We start from the raw sequence: 13788 nt of genomic DNA on the forward strand, positions 1-13788 counted from the left end.
AACCACCTTTGAAGTTATGAATGCAAAGCTAATACATTTCAGCCCAAAAGTGAACCCAGACATTCTTTCAAAAGAGTGGATTTTGCCTTTGTTATGAAAGGAGACTTTTAATTTTTCTGCATTCATGAAGCATGTGCAGTACATATGGCGGCACTGCAGACAGCCTTCCAAAGACTTACCATATCCTCACTAAGTGTCTGAGAAAGTGATGAGTAAAGGCATCTCTTCCTACCCAGCCATCACTGTTACAGTTGAAGCTACTACTTTGACTGGTATTTTGCTGGTGGTCGTACGGTGTGGGCTCATGGCAAGGCCATGAAATGTTGGCCAAACAACTTTGTCTCTTTGGTCATCTGCAACTTGGATTTAAATACTGTATAATTCATAAAATCTTATTAATAACAATACCTTAAAGAATTAAAGAAAGAAGAACTATAGAAGAAAGTGTAGTGAGAAACACAGCTTAACCAGATGGAGAGTGTTGGTTTCTAGCAGTCTAGTACATTTCTCTAAATTGTGCAGAATTTGGATGCGTGGGGAAGGTTGGGCGACACCAGTTTCTCTCCCAAGTCTATGTTTGTACTAATCTATAGGTAAGTACTACTTCACAGATATCTTGTTTAGACTTCCTATTAGGAAACTGCAGCTCAGCATATCTACTACCAGTCAGGTCTCAATTGCTTTGTGTAATTAGCTGATTAGCTGCTGTTAGCAAGCCTTGCAGCATCTCTCCTTATCTGTATTCTCTAAGAGCTACTTACATACTTGGATATTCATAATGTTGTCCCAAACTAAGGCAATGCCTTTTACATTATCTGGAGGTTTCTTTTTACTTTTTCAGTGCAGCCTGTGAAGCTGCACTTAAGCCATAGCCAAAAATGAAACAATGTCCCTTATCACATTTCCTGGAAAAAGACAGAAAATTAAAGTTTCACAGGAGAAGTCTGACCAAAGAGAAGATATCCTGCTGGCCATAAAAGCAAATATGTGCAGAGAAGGGGTTGGAGGGGCTGTGGCTGCTACCTCCCTGAGCTGTGGCCTGCTATGTCCAGCCATAAAAGCAGGATCCTGCAGGCTCTGCTGACTTCTCCGTGCTGGTTGACCACTTGCTCCTGTGCTTTGCGGCTGAGATACTTCAGAGTCCTTGTCCTGAAATGCTGAGCTTGGTTTCTTTGCTCAGTGAGTTAGATCAGCTTCAGAGGCAGAAACAATAAACATACATACTGTTTTGCATTGTTAATGATTATGAATGGGGATTTACCAAATGGGCAGGGAATCTTTAAACAGCAGAATAAACGTTATGGCTTTATGACTAATTGTTGCAACAAATTCTTACTGAAGATTTCTGATTAATAAACCATTACTTTGCACTTGGGAAAAGTGCTGGATTTATTAACATGGACTTTTAATCCGTAGCATGATATAAATGTCTAGCAGTGCTGCTCAGTTTCTTGCTCTCAGAGTTCATACTCATAAATATAAGTAACATTTCCTAGATATATTTTTTTTGTTTTGCTAAATAAAGTTTGGGCAAAGACTTTTGTAAAAGTGTTTGTGGTTTGGGGTATGGCATAGATGGATTTCTGCTTCAAAGTTGTGCTGAAATGATTGCCTCATTTGTAATGGAAATGAAGTTTAAAAGACAATGCAAGATTATGTATGAATTACTAAGCAGCTGTGACATTGTCTTCATGCTGACACGTACATTTTGTCCCTAGTGTTATTGTGTACCTGTAAATCACAGCTTCGTGGGGTGCAATCTTTCCCAATCTCTTCTGAAATATAACTCTGGGCAGCTCATGTGCTGATGGGTGGTTGAAATGTGTGTGGCTGCACTCATCAGAAAGGTGCTGGCCTGGCAGCAGCTACAACAAGGGAAGTCCTGTATGTTCCTGTGTGCAGTGGGTGAAGATTGACAAGCACATAAGGCATAAGACCACACAATCTATTTTTGCTTTGCTTTTCTACTTTCCTTCCATGCATTTTCTAACTGGAATGGTTTACAATGTTTTAGACAGTTCCTATCAATAGCACGTTGTTTTTTCTTGTCCTTCTGACTTCGGGTTGATTCACAGAGCTGGTGTTTGTGCTGGCACCCGCCAGAAGCAGAACAAGCTGCCACCTAAACCATACCAGCTGTGTTTTGGGTGACTGGCAGGCCATGTCCTTGTCTACCACAACTTCACTGCGGCAACACTCGGTCTACTTAGACAACAGTAAATCTGGGAGTGCAAGCCAGACTTTTGGCTTGCTTAGGGGGCCAAGGTGGTGATCAGAAATTACCAGTGTCTCTGAGCACAGTGCCAGCATCATATAATTAATTAGTCTGGACATATGCTCAGAGGTCTTTTCTGGCATTAATGCTCTTCTCAAGACCTCGTCTTCAACCTTCCATAATCAAATAACGATATTCAGAAAGTGTGGAGAGAGGGCTCTACTAACACTTACCCTGAAGTCTGCTTCCATCTAGGGAACCAAGATAGAGATTTTGCTCATCTCTGGAAAAACTCATCAAGGTAGCTGAAACTCAACCTTGTAACTGTTTTGAATCTTCTAACAGCCAAAAAAAAAAAAAAAAAAGATGCAGAAGATGCAGAAGGAGAAGAAATTTTCTTTCTAGAATAAACTGAAAGTGCTGCTGGGGAAGACCACATCTGTCCTGAAGAGAAGCAAGTATCTGGGATTTCATTATAGCACACATCTGGGTCTTTGTGAATGGTATGATTATCTAGGTTGGAAAAGACCTTCAAGATCATCAAGTCTAGCTGTTGATGACTGGTCAACAATGTCCAAGGTCAATAAAACACAGCCCTGACTTAAACTGAAACCTTGGAGAAGTTTTAAACAAGGCTTTTCAATGGGGCTGAGCAGTCAGGGTGAGAATGCTAGCACTGCCAACATGTTTGCATGTGTACACAACCCCGTGTCCATCTGTCTGTTTGCTCCCTTTTTCCTGATGTGACATTTTTAGAAGAAAATTAAAAGGATTAAGTCACATCTTAGCATCCTGTCAAGTGACTGGTTATTCTCCTAGCACTCCTGGGGGTAAGGAAAACCCAGCTCAGTGTCAAGGTGATCACCAGGGTACCTCCAAGGAGCATGCTGAAGCTTAGCACATGGATACACAGCATGTCAATGACCCATTTGGCACTGAAATTATCCCCAACATGCCTGGAACATCTGTGGTGGTGATGTGGGCTGTGCATCCATCCTGGCATGGCATAAACCCATGGGAAGGGCTTCTATGGATGGTTTCCTCAGTTTGGTTTGCACGCTGTGATGCATTTTGCAGTTCAGGAACAGGCTGTGGGTACTGGGGGACTGTGTTTCCCAATTAGAGTGTGTTTTGGTGAATCCTATCCCATGATGGGCACTTACCCAGGGCAGAGCACACTGCAGAAGTGCCTAGATGAATTTGTGACTCTTCCTTCCTAGTTCCTCAGCTGTTAGTTTAACATTACACATATGCTATATAATTAATAATATTTAATGTAATGTTAAGCTAACAGCTGAGGAACTAGGAACGGAGAGTCACATGGGACTTACATATATATATATATCAGAGGCATTAAAGCATTTTAGAAATTAAGACAATCCAATCGCAAACTGGCACTATTAATTATATTGATCCTCTGTGTTTCTGAAATCACCGCTATTATAGGTATTACTTGAAAATCTGTGAGTCTGTGAGAAATACCAAATTCGCTCTAAAAAGCTTGATTGATTTCCATGTACAGTTAATCTCGCACAGCAGATTACTGCATTGCTACTGCAGTTTACAACTACTTGTGAAAGGCCTCTTGAAGAATATACCACAGAACTGAAACACAACCAAGTTCGTTTGTGCTCTGAATCAGCGACAAAACTTAGGTGTTGAAAAATGCAGAGGAAAAATTGACATCTTTTTAAGTATTAATTAAGATTTTCAGTTTTATAACACATTTGAGAACCATCTTAAAGAACCATACTGTGTTTCTTTTGTAGGACAATTCTGTTTTAAGGGGTATACACAAGGGATATATACATATTCATCACAGGAGATCAAGATTTATAAGCCATCTTCAGAAATTCTTGAATGCAAATTTCCTGGAAGTATTAAGCCTTGAAGATTGTATTTTCAGTGCCAGAAAGACAGTCTTTCCTGGTGTAATCCTTGATGCTGTCATTTTATGATAATTATCTTTTAAAGAATATGGGTGTTGAAAACCTTTTCATAGCTCTGTGTTTTCTAACTGAGGCTGTTCTTGTGCATTAGGATGTCACCCCTTGGTGTCATAAAGGTGAATGTGTCACTGCAGAGGGAAGAAGTAGAGAAATGAAATGAAAAGTTGAAAGTGCTGTGGTCACTAGTTTTGTGCTGAGTACTGTATTTTTCAGAACCAAGTATCCCAGGAACCTCCCTTGAGACAAGCTGAAGCAGTAGAGCTCAGCTATACTTGATTGCAGTCAGTAACAGCATAAAATCTTATTTTAACTGGCTTTCTACAAGGAACACTCAGTGCATGCTAATAATGTGCTGCATTTATACCTAAACAAAGAAATTTATTATTAGTTCTGCATAACAAATGGAAATATTACCTGGATCTTTTGGAGCTGGTTAGAATGTAACAACCTGATGGAAACAGTACAATTGCAGTTCAGCACTCACTGTCTGGTGGGGACACAGTCTGATGAGCCTGGAAGCTACATTCCAATCTTATTTTTGTAGTGTTGTTTTGAGAGGCTGTGCACAAATAGTGTTAAAATGTACTTTTTGAAGCTGCCTAGCTAGTTTGGGAACCTGTCCATTTTTACAGTCTGACAGCTCATCAGTCCTACCCCTGCCAGACACTTCATCCCTTCACTAACACTTCAGACTCTCCATCCCTTCTACTGGACCTTGAGGAGAATGGAAGATCCACACGCACCTCCAGCTGGACACAAAGCTCAAAGACAACAGTGCATATTAAATTTGTTCTTTTCATGAAGTTGATAAGAGAAAATACTATTAATTTCTGAATGCAAAGCACTCATATGTAGAAATATGCATGTAAATCCAAAATCATCCATAAACTAGATATGATAGCAGCTAGATATGATAGCAGCCTTATGGACTTCATGAGGAGCTAAAGGAGATCTGCATTACAAGTGTGCTGCATCCATTGCTCCTGGTAGCTGGGAAGCAGCAATGTTATGGAATATCTCTGGGCTGTTTTCGCTGTGGCTACAGCACTCCATCTGTGCTTTGTCTAAGTTGGCAAATAATTCAATACAACAGGAGTGGTTCAGCAGATTAAAGCAGTTAGTGCTGAGATTCCTACCTCTGTACAATGTGGGATATATAGTATTTTTCATTGGGTCGGGATTTGGCCTGGTCCCTGAGCCCACTGTCCACTCCACTTATGTGGTTTGAAGATGTCTGAATGACAGAGGGTTGGATCAAACCCTTACATACCCCTTTGGACCGGGCTGCATTTGTTGTCTACCTCAGCTTGAGCTTCCAATTTAGTTTCCTCTGAAGGCAACCAAATTCATGCACATTAGAATTGTTCTGCAAAACAAGCCAAAGTGCAAGAAGTGCAGATGATCAGAAGATACACTTCAAAAATTCAGAGCTGTCTTCAATTAATAGTGTTGATTATTTTTTTAATGTACATGCAGCCATATGTAGCTCTGACCTTAGCCTGCATTTACAGCACTGCCATTGAACTAAAGAAAATGTTGCTATTTTAGTTACATTCACAAATTTAGAAACTTTTATCTTGCAGATCTTCAAGTTCAAGGACAGGCTAAGTAGGGTCAAACGAGCAGCTTAAGTATTTCATCCACTACAGACCGTCAGTAACATAAATAAAGTTGACCCTGTGCACATAGGACACCCTGGTGTGCAAGTGAGTGTCTGTGTCTCTGATATTTGCTCAGAAAACCTTAGTAAAATGCCTTATTGGGTTATTACGCAGGAGATAAGAAGGTTGCTTGCCTTATTTACAGGCAATCAGAGCAAAATGAAAAGTAAAAATCTCCAGATCAGGAGCAGTAATGAAAAACTAAAAACTCAAAAAAAAAAAAAAATCCTTGACAAGAGAAAGAATAGTCACTGCTGCTTCATGTTTGGTACCATGGAATATAAATTAATTTTGAATTGGGATTCAGAAGTTTACCACAGTAAGAACCAGCCACTGGTTCAAAAGTCAGTTCTCTTGAAATGAAGACTTGTTCATTTCTCTACTCTTTGTTTGAGTTGGAGCTTATGATCTTAAGATTTTTGAAATCTGATGTTTTTCCACATAAAAGACAATCATGTACTTAATTTTCTCCTGTTGAAGCAATCAGAATGAAATTAACTAGAAGGCAAAGGATGTTTTGTATGTGAATACAGTGAAAAACAGCATAGAAATTAAGAAGCTGAAATGCCTTGCAATACATTTTTTGATAAGGAGTAAAAACCAAAACTTATTCAACTAGTATCAAAGCATTTTCATTTTGTTTGCCAAACTTTAAAAAATAACAAATCTATCAAACAACACTGGACACATTGGAAAATACACTAGTGCATAATTCATTAGCTTAGTCTTATGTTAGGACTGTTGTTATTAGTCAAACAATTGCTTGCCTCTGGCATAACATTGAAGATGGACTTCACATTTTACTCTGTAGTGGCTTTATAGATTGAGACATTGTCAAACAAAAAGAGGAAAATATTAGACTTCTAATGAGAATTTCCTGCTTCCAGTTTGAGGCTTAGCAAAGACAGAGAAGAAATTATTTCCAAACTCTTATCTATTTCAATTTGAGCTTTTTTGTTTGTTTGTTTGTTTGTTTTGTTTTGTCTGTTTGTTTTTTAAATTACACGTTTGAACTTGTTTCTTAGATATTAGTGGGCACAATACAGGGAAGGCAAATGCATTGTGGAGGACAAGGACCTGAACTATTGTTTTGTTTCCTTCTTTTTTCTTAAACAACCCTTTGTGTCAACCCTATTTTCAAGTGTATTTCACTATTAATGGCATATGAAGACAAGTAATTATTTTTTGATAGTAATTACTTTTTATCATTTCACCCATGCTTTTACGAACAATGACTGGTTCATACAGTTTTCTTAAAATTAAGACTATTCAATTGTTAATTTTGTATTTTGATTTGAAACCTGGAGAAGTCTTTTTGTTTTGTTTTGTTTTAACATAATAAGTTACCTAACGTTGGAATTTTATTGCTCTGTAGCGTACTTGTTCAACTTCCATCACTGCTTCTGGAAAGAGGAGAAAATGGCTAATGTGAAAGATCCAGCATCTTAAAATCTTCAAGAAGAACAATAAGCTGTTGTCCTTAATTAACAGAAAACTACTAATATCCTTTGTGTGTTAAAGAGAGAATGGCTAAATAAAATGTCAGCCTATTGCTTCATTTAGTAAGTCTTCAGGGGAAAATCCAGACGTTTCTATTTCTGTGGCAGTTCCACCAAACGCATGTCTTAAATCCAGCCATTTCCAAACATGAAGACAGCATCCCTATTTTGAATAGTGGGATGTAATCCAATGGAAGCTGCCACTATAAATGGAAATCCTAATTAGTGAGGGACTGTTCCTACCAAAGGCAGTTTTAATTTTATGCCTGATGTAAAATCAAAATGTTACCCACTTAAAAATGGTTTTAACTAAGTTTTAAAAAATCAAGTATGATTATCTCAATCATGCATTAATTTTATTATAGGTTTACCTTATTCTGAAAAATGGATCACTCATTTTGGTCTTTTTCATTTAATTTTTACGGATGGGTGATAGAATGAAAGTTTTTATAAGATTGGTTTCTAAGGATTGGTTTCTAAGCTAAACAGTGCACTGTATATAACTTCTAGGGTTAAATCTCCAGCACAGATCAATAAAATAATGCAGGAATTGTGGGATTACAGAAGCCGAAAATCTGTCTCTATGCTTTGAATAACTGATTCTTTGCTTGACATTAAAAATCCTTTTCTTGACACATTACAAAAGATTTTTTTATTGTTTTTAATTCTAAAGTCATGGGATTGAAGAAAAATTTCATAAATATTCCAAAACTAGATATGTTATTCTACATCTAATTTCTAGTAATGCAAAAGCAGAGTATAATACCAACCAAGTTAAAAAATATATATATTCCTTGTATATATTTTTATTTTATAAGATGGGAGAAAACACAAAATATAAATTGGCACTTGTATTTCTACTTTCAAAATGTTTCAAAGAAATGTTTCAAACAAAAGCCTTTGGAATATGTTTCTCTTTATTCTAATTGTAAATCTTTTTCACAGAGTAGTTGATTTTTGTCTTTCTTTCTTTCTTTCTTTCTTTCTTTCTTTCTTTCTTTCTTTCTTTCTTTCTTTCTTTCTTTTTCTTTCTCTCTCTCTCTCTCTCTCTCTCTCTGTCTCTCTCTCTCACTCTCTTTCTCTCTCTCTCTTTCTCCCTTTTCTCTTTCTCTCTTATTTTTTTTTCCCCTTGACAATAATAAACAATTTTTTTTTCCCCTTGACATAGTAAACAATTGCTTTGTTTTCTATGTTTACTATGTCAAAGTATTTTCATACTTTGATCTTTACCATTCCTTTTTGTCTTTGCTGGAAAAGAAGTAGAAGAGCATCCAGTCAATAAGAAGAAATCATCATATTGAAAAGAACAACATGATTTAATTGTTGTCATTCATGGGCATTAAAATACAGATACATTGTGAAATACAAGGTAACGACAGAGAACATGAATTGATTCTAATGACAGAATTTTCTCTGACCAACAGAAAACAGCACAGACTTTTATCCAGTTCTTAAGCTGCTTTTTAAGATTTTTATCCAAGCACCTAGCTAGCTTATTCAAAAATAAGAAAACATTTGACATTTGACATTATAAAAGGAAATGGAGTCAGTAGCTGTAAAAATAAATAGAATTCATGTCTTTTTGCCCATTTGTGCCCATTTAACAAGTAATCATACACTTTTTATGTTTTTTTTTAAACCTGCTTACATTAGAGCTAATTATATTTTTCATACAAACATATTTTCATCACGCTATCCCATTAACTTTATCTGTTATAATAATATATAATATTGCATATCAATATACTGATCTAAAACTAGCTTGATCCCAAGTTAGACTACTGGGCTTTTTGTAAGTAACATGACAAACTTAAATTCACAAAGTGAGACTCCATTACATGAGCATTTGATTCCTAGCAAGCATTTATCTTCAGTGCGAACTTGCAGCTACAGCTGAGCAATAACATTTTGCCACTTGTGCTCACATGGCAGCCGAGGGCCACTTGTTCCTTCTTGTGCCATTGCCTCACTGTGCTGCCAGGCTGGAGCCGTGGGGAGATCCACAGAGCCAAGGGGACATGTGGGTGTTACGAAGCCCCCTCAGCCACCAGCACGGGTGATGCACTGAGCAGGGCAATGCGCTACGCCCGGGCTGTCACAGCGGCAGCCCCGAGATGCGGGCGCAGGAAGCATAAGCAAGAGCAAGCCTGAGATTGCTGTGATTTAGGACCTGACCAGCCATCCCCAGCATGTTGCAAAGTTGATGAAAGGCTGAATTCGCCTTTCCTGCAGTGCCTTTGGTCTAGCAGTGAGGGCACTTTAGCCAGCCCCACGAGTGGGTTGGAGGACTACATTTTTATGCAGGCACATAATAATCCCCAATCCTGCAAGAAAAATGTGTCTGGGCAAAACCCTGTAAAGGGTTTCCCTGGAGAGGTAAAAAAAAAAAAAAAAAAAAAAAAAAAAAAAAAAAAAAAAAGGATAAAGAAAAAGAAAAAGAATTCCTTGAGGATCTCTTAACTGCTGTGCAGTAGGAAAACCATGCAGACTCCTCCAGATCTAGCAGATGTCTGGGGAGGTTAGAGCCAGCTGCATAAAGGGCTTCCCACTTTACAGCAAGTCTGGATCTAGCTGGGGTAACAACCATTCTGGGATATTCCCTATGGCCTTTCCCATCCCACAACTTCCCTATCCAAGCTTCAGAAATACTGTCTACCTCTTTTTCTGTACTTCTGATGGTTGGACAGGGGACAACATGTATTCTTATTGGTCACAGTACAGTCTGCACACCCTATTCTTTCTCCTGAACAAATATATATATATATTTATTTCTACTTTCTTCCTGGTTATTTTTCTCCCAAGTGTTTGGAAAATATTCTGAATGGCTTGAGAAAATGTGTGAAATGGACACTGATTTTAAAAATATGTAAAAATTACATCCTGGCCTATAATAACTCTCAATTTACATCTAAGCAATAGATTTCCAAAAAAATCCAACTTCCAACTTGAACAAAAAAGGGGAGGGGGTGGTTTGGCACCAAGATTGGTTCATCTGTGTAGTATGAGCGAATACTCATACTGTCAGTGACTGAAGAGATGAAGAGTTGTCTCTGAGCTTAATGGGAATGAACTCCAGTACAGTACGTCTTGTACTCCTACCATGGTACCTCTACACTCCAATCCTACCATGTACCGTTCCTCATTTGTTCACAGATTTTTAAAAAAGGACCACCACCACATTGGGAATCAGATTTATATAGCCATGTCCACGGGAAAATAACTAAACTGTTCACAAAAGCCTACCAGTTGTGTTCTACTTGGATACTACCATTATATCTCATTTAGATAATGGAAAAAATGGGCAGCTAAAAAACTTTGCAAAATACAAATATTGGTCCTCTGAAATCTTCATAGTCAGTAAGTGTAGAGTAGGAAAAGAGTTCTACATTTTTAAGTGGTAGAACCAACACTGGATAGAGAACTTCAAAACCGCCTAAGAGATTACTTCAGACCTAGATTTTTATTTTTTTTTCTTCTTTTTATCAGTGACCTCTGTTTTTTGGATATCCAGCTTGAGACACCATAAATGGAGTAAATTTTCAGAAAGCCTTGAGCACCCACTCTCTGAAAAACTGGTTGCATTAAGGTATCTGAAGATGAGCACCAAGAATTGCTGCATCCAAAATGAGTTTGCATCAGGAATCCAAATTCCCTCAAATTGGCATTTAGGGAGGACCTAGTACTTTAGGCAGCTCTGAAAATCCTAGGCACCATGCACAGTGCATGTTTATCTCTGACACTGGCAGATATAGGTAAACATCTTCCACCTAGACCACTGCAGATTTAGAGAAAAAAACATATTTCAATACTTTTTTCTGCTAACTCTAAGGAGGATTAACGAAATAATTCAGGGCTAGCAATACTTTTTTTTTTTTTTTTTTTTTTTTTTTTTTTTTTTTTTCCCACTGACAGTTTAAAAAGCAGATGTATTTTAGATACATGTACATATGAGATGCAAGGAAATGTATTTTTCTCTTCTAAACCTTAATAGCTGAGTTCAGATTTTATTTAATAATCTTGTTTTAAGACTTAATCAGTTTTTTCAAATTTTTATTTCTTGTGATGTGTAAATAGCTAAGAAATCTAAATATTCTAATATTCTTTCATTAAGACAGTAACATTTCAAAAGCTAATGTAAAGTCAAGCTGCTAAAGTTTATAATTTTTCTGTCCAGCAGTTCATTTATACAACTGCCCTGAGTAGATGCTATATACTGCTTAGCAAACAGCCTAAGAGTTTAAAAATAACTCAGTAAAGCTACTCAAAGGTAACACAATACTTCTCAGGCATCTTTAATTTAAGAAGAAAATAGGGTTTTCTCATTAATTAATTATTCACTCCATCAACGATTTATACATAATAAAAACACAATTGAAATGTTCAGAAATAATTGTGCTTGTTCTTATGCATTGGATCATAAGCCTATTTTTCAGAAAGACAGGGTTCAACTCTGAAACAAATCCTATTTTTGTGGACTCTTTTAGCTGCTTTTATTAAACTGCATGTCATTCCCATGTGAAAACAGTCTTTTCTAATCATCTGGCTTGCTGTGGTTATCATGTTGGCTTTTTTTCTTTTTTTTTTTTTTTTTCTTTTTTTTTTTGCAAAACCTTACTGACCCCCTATAAACAAAAACATTATCTTATTTCAAAACTCCAGATATAATCAATTTGCAGTATCTCAAACTGGTACAAATATGTAAAATTTGTGCTTTTAAAAGCTTCTGCTTTGAGTAGCCTTACATTCCATAATTGTGTCCTAGCATTGTCAAGCTCTATTGCATGCCCCATTCATGAAAATTATATTTTGTTGGGATGATGTAGCTTAAAGAATTTGGCTCTAAAAATTCCTTACCTAGAGCTTCTATTAAATTATATTAATTTAAAATATCTATGGAATGATACTTTTACAAAAATATTAAAACAAAAACAAAAACAAATTAATGAGTTGGGTTTATGAAAATGACTCTTTACAGTAAGAAAGGTTTATCACAGTTTTGGTAACTTGCATGAGTTCGTATCGAAAAGAAATCTTTCACATGTTCTTAATGAATTTAAATCTGGTGTGCTCTAGGTATTTTCAGTTGTACGCTCTGAAACAGTAGACACCATACAGCTTGTGCTTTTTATCGGGGAAGCCTACAAAGCGAACGGCGGCTTCATTAGGGCTGCAGCGTTTCCTTGGTCTGGAGATCGGGTAGCGGACGCTGCCGTCCGCCAGCCAGCCAGCGTCGCAGCGGTCATATCCCAGGAGCTTCCAGGCAGCAAATATCTGGCCAACTTTGGCGATCTGAGCGCCATCCTTCAAGCAGGCCTGGACAGCCTCATCATAGGTGAGTTTGGTCGGGTGTATTAGGTAGTAAAAACGACCTAGCAGGAGAAAGAAGAGGAAAGAGTCATAAGTCGCAGAATCAGGCCAAACAGTGGCTGATTTGGGACTCCGAAAGTTAGTTGTTACGCTGTGAAAAAGATTTTAAGTTTTTCTGTAGTGAATTGATAAATATTGGGAGTAGAAAAAAAAAAAAAAAAAAAAAGAGCAGGCAGAGGAGGACAATCTAAACAAAAATACAGCATTATACATATTTCTACTAACATAGTATGGCACAGCATCTCCAGCCTTACTGGCATCCAGTGCTAACTGACCTGTTGTAATGCATTTTCCTCCTCTGGATGTAGAGGTATAAAAACAGGAAGAAAAAGGGTGAGGAAGAGAGATATTGGTAGATAAGCTGTTTTTCAGTGGTGGCCTTTGTTCTGTACCTAAGGTTAAGGTGCCAGATGCATTTACCAAGAAGGTGCCAAAGATAATCCAATAAAATGCCTGAGGCAGATCTCAGGCAAAGCAGACCTCATACAGCTGCATCTTAGCAGTAGGGAAGGGAAATTAGTGAAATGTCCAAAGCAGTATAATTTTACATCATGCTCTCAACACGAGATTAAAACCCTTGCGAGTTTTCTTCTCAGCAGCATGACATAGCAAGATTTGGCCACAGATAGCACTTGGGTGAGGGTGGCTGCAGCTAACACATGCAGTTTTACCCTCTGACAAGGCAGTGACCTTGTTTCTGGTTAAGTACAAGCACGATGTAAAGTTTTTTGTTGTTGTTGTTTTTGTTTTTGTTTTCCCCTCTAAGAAAGACAAAACATAGCACAGCTTCTCAGAAGCAGAGTCCGAAGCTCTGGCAGATCAAAACCATGTCTGCCATAAGTCTTCATTAGCAGCATCACAAACATTCACAGCAGTTCTGCAACTCTGTTTCTCTTTAGGCATCAAAGGACATATCCTTGCCTTGCGATGGCATTGAACTGATAGTGCTAGTAAGAAAAATTTGACTCTGTCTCAAGCTAATGAAAACATATGCCAGCAAGTAACCCTCAAAGAGGAAGTCCCCTGTATTAATCCAAGAGCAGCAATAATACCAACATTAATTTCACTTATCAAGGCAATATAAATTCTTTGTTAGC

At 37.5% G+C, this 13788-nt stretch overlaps 1 protein-coding gene across 4 annotated transcripts in view; it reads right to left on the reverse strand.

Moving 5' to 3' along the window:
• Nucleotides 1-11221: 11221 nt before the first annotated feature.
• HAPLN1 (hyaluronan and proteoglycan link protein 1) overlaps nt 11222-13788 on the reverse strand; it is a 59584-nt gene continuing 57017 nt past the window's right edge. For all 4 annotated transcript variants that reach the window (XM_032205621.1, XM_032205622.1, XM_032205619.1 and 1 more), the window contains exon 5: nt 11222-12693. In XM_032205621.1, coding sequence (XP_032061512.1) covers nt 12404-12693 — 290 coding nt within the window. In that variant the 3' untranslated portion in view covers nt 11222-12403. The remainder of the gene's footprint in view (nt 12694-13788) is intronic.

Source organism: Aythya fuligula, chromosome Z (assembly GCF_009819795.1).
Source record: "Aythya fuligula isolate bAytFul2 chromosome Z, bAytFul2.pri, whole genome shotgun sequence".
Taxonomy (NCBI): Eukaryota; Metazoa; Chordata; class Aves; order Anseriformes; family Anatidae; genus Aythya; species Aythya fuligula.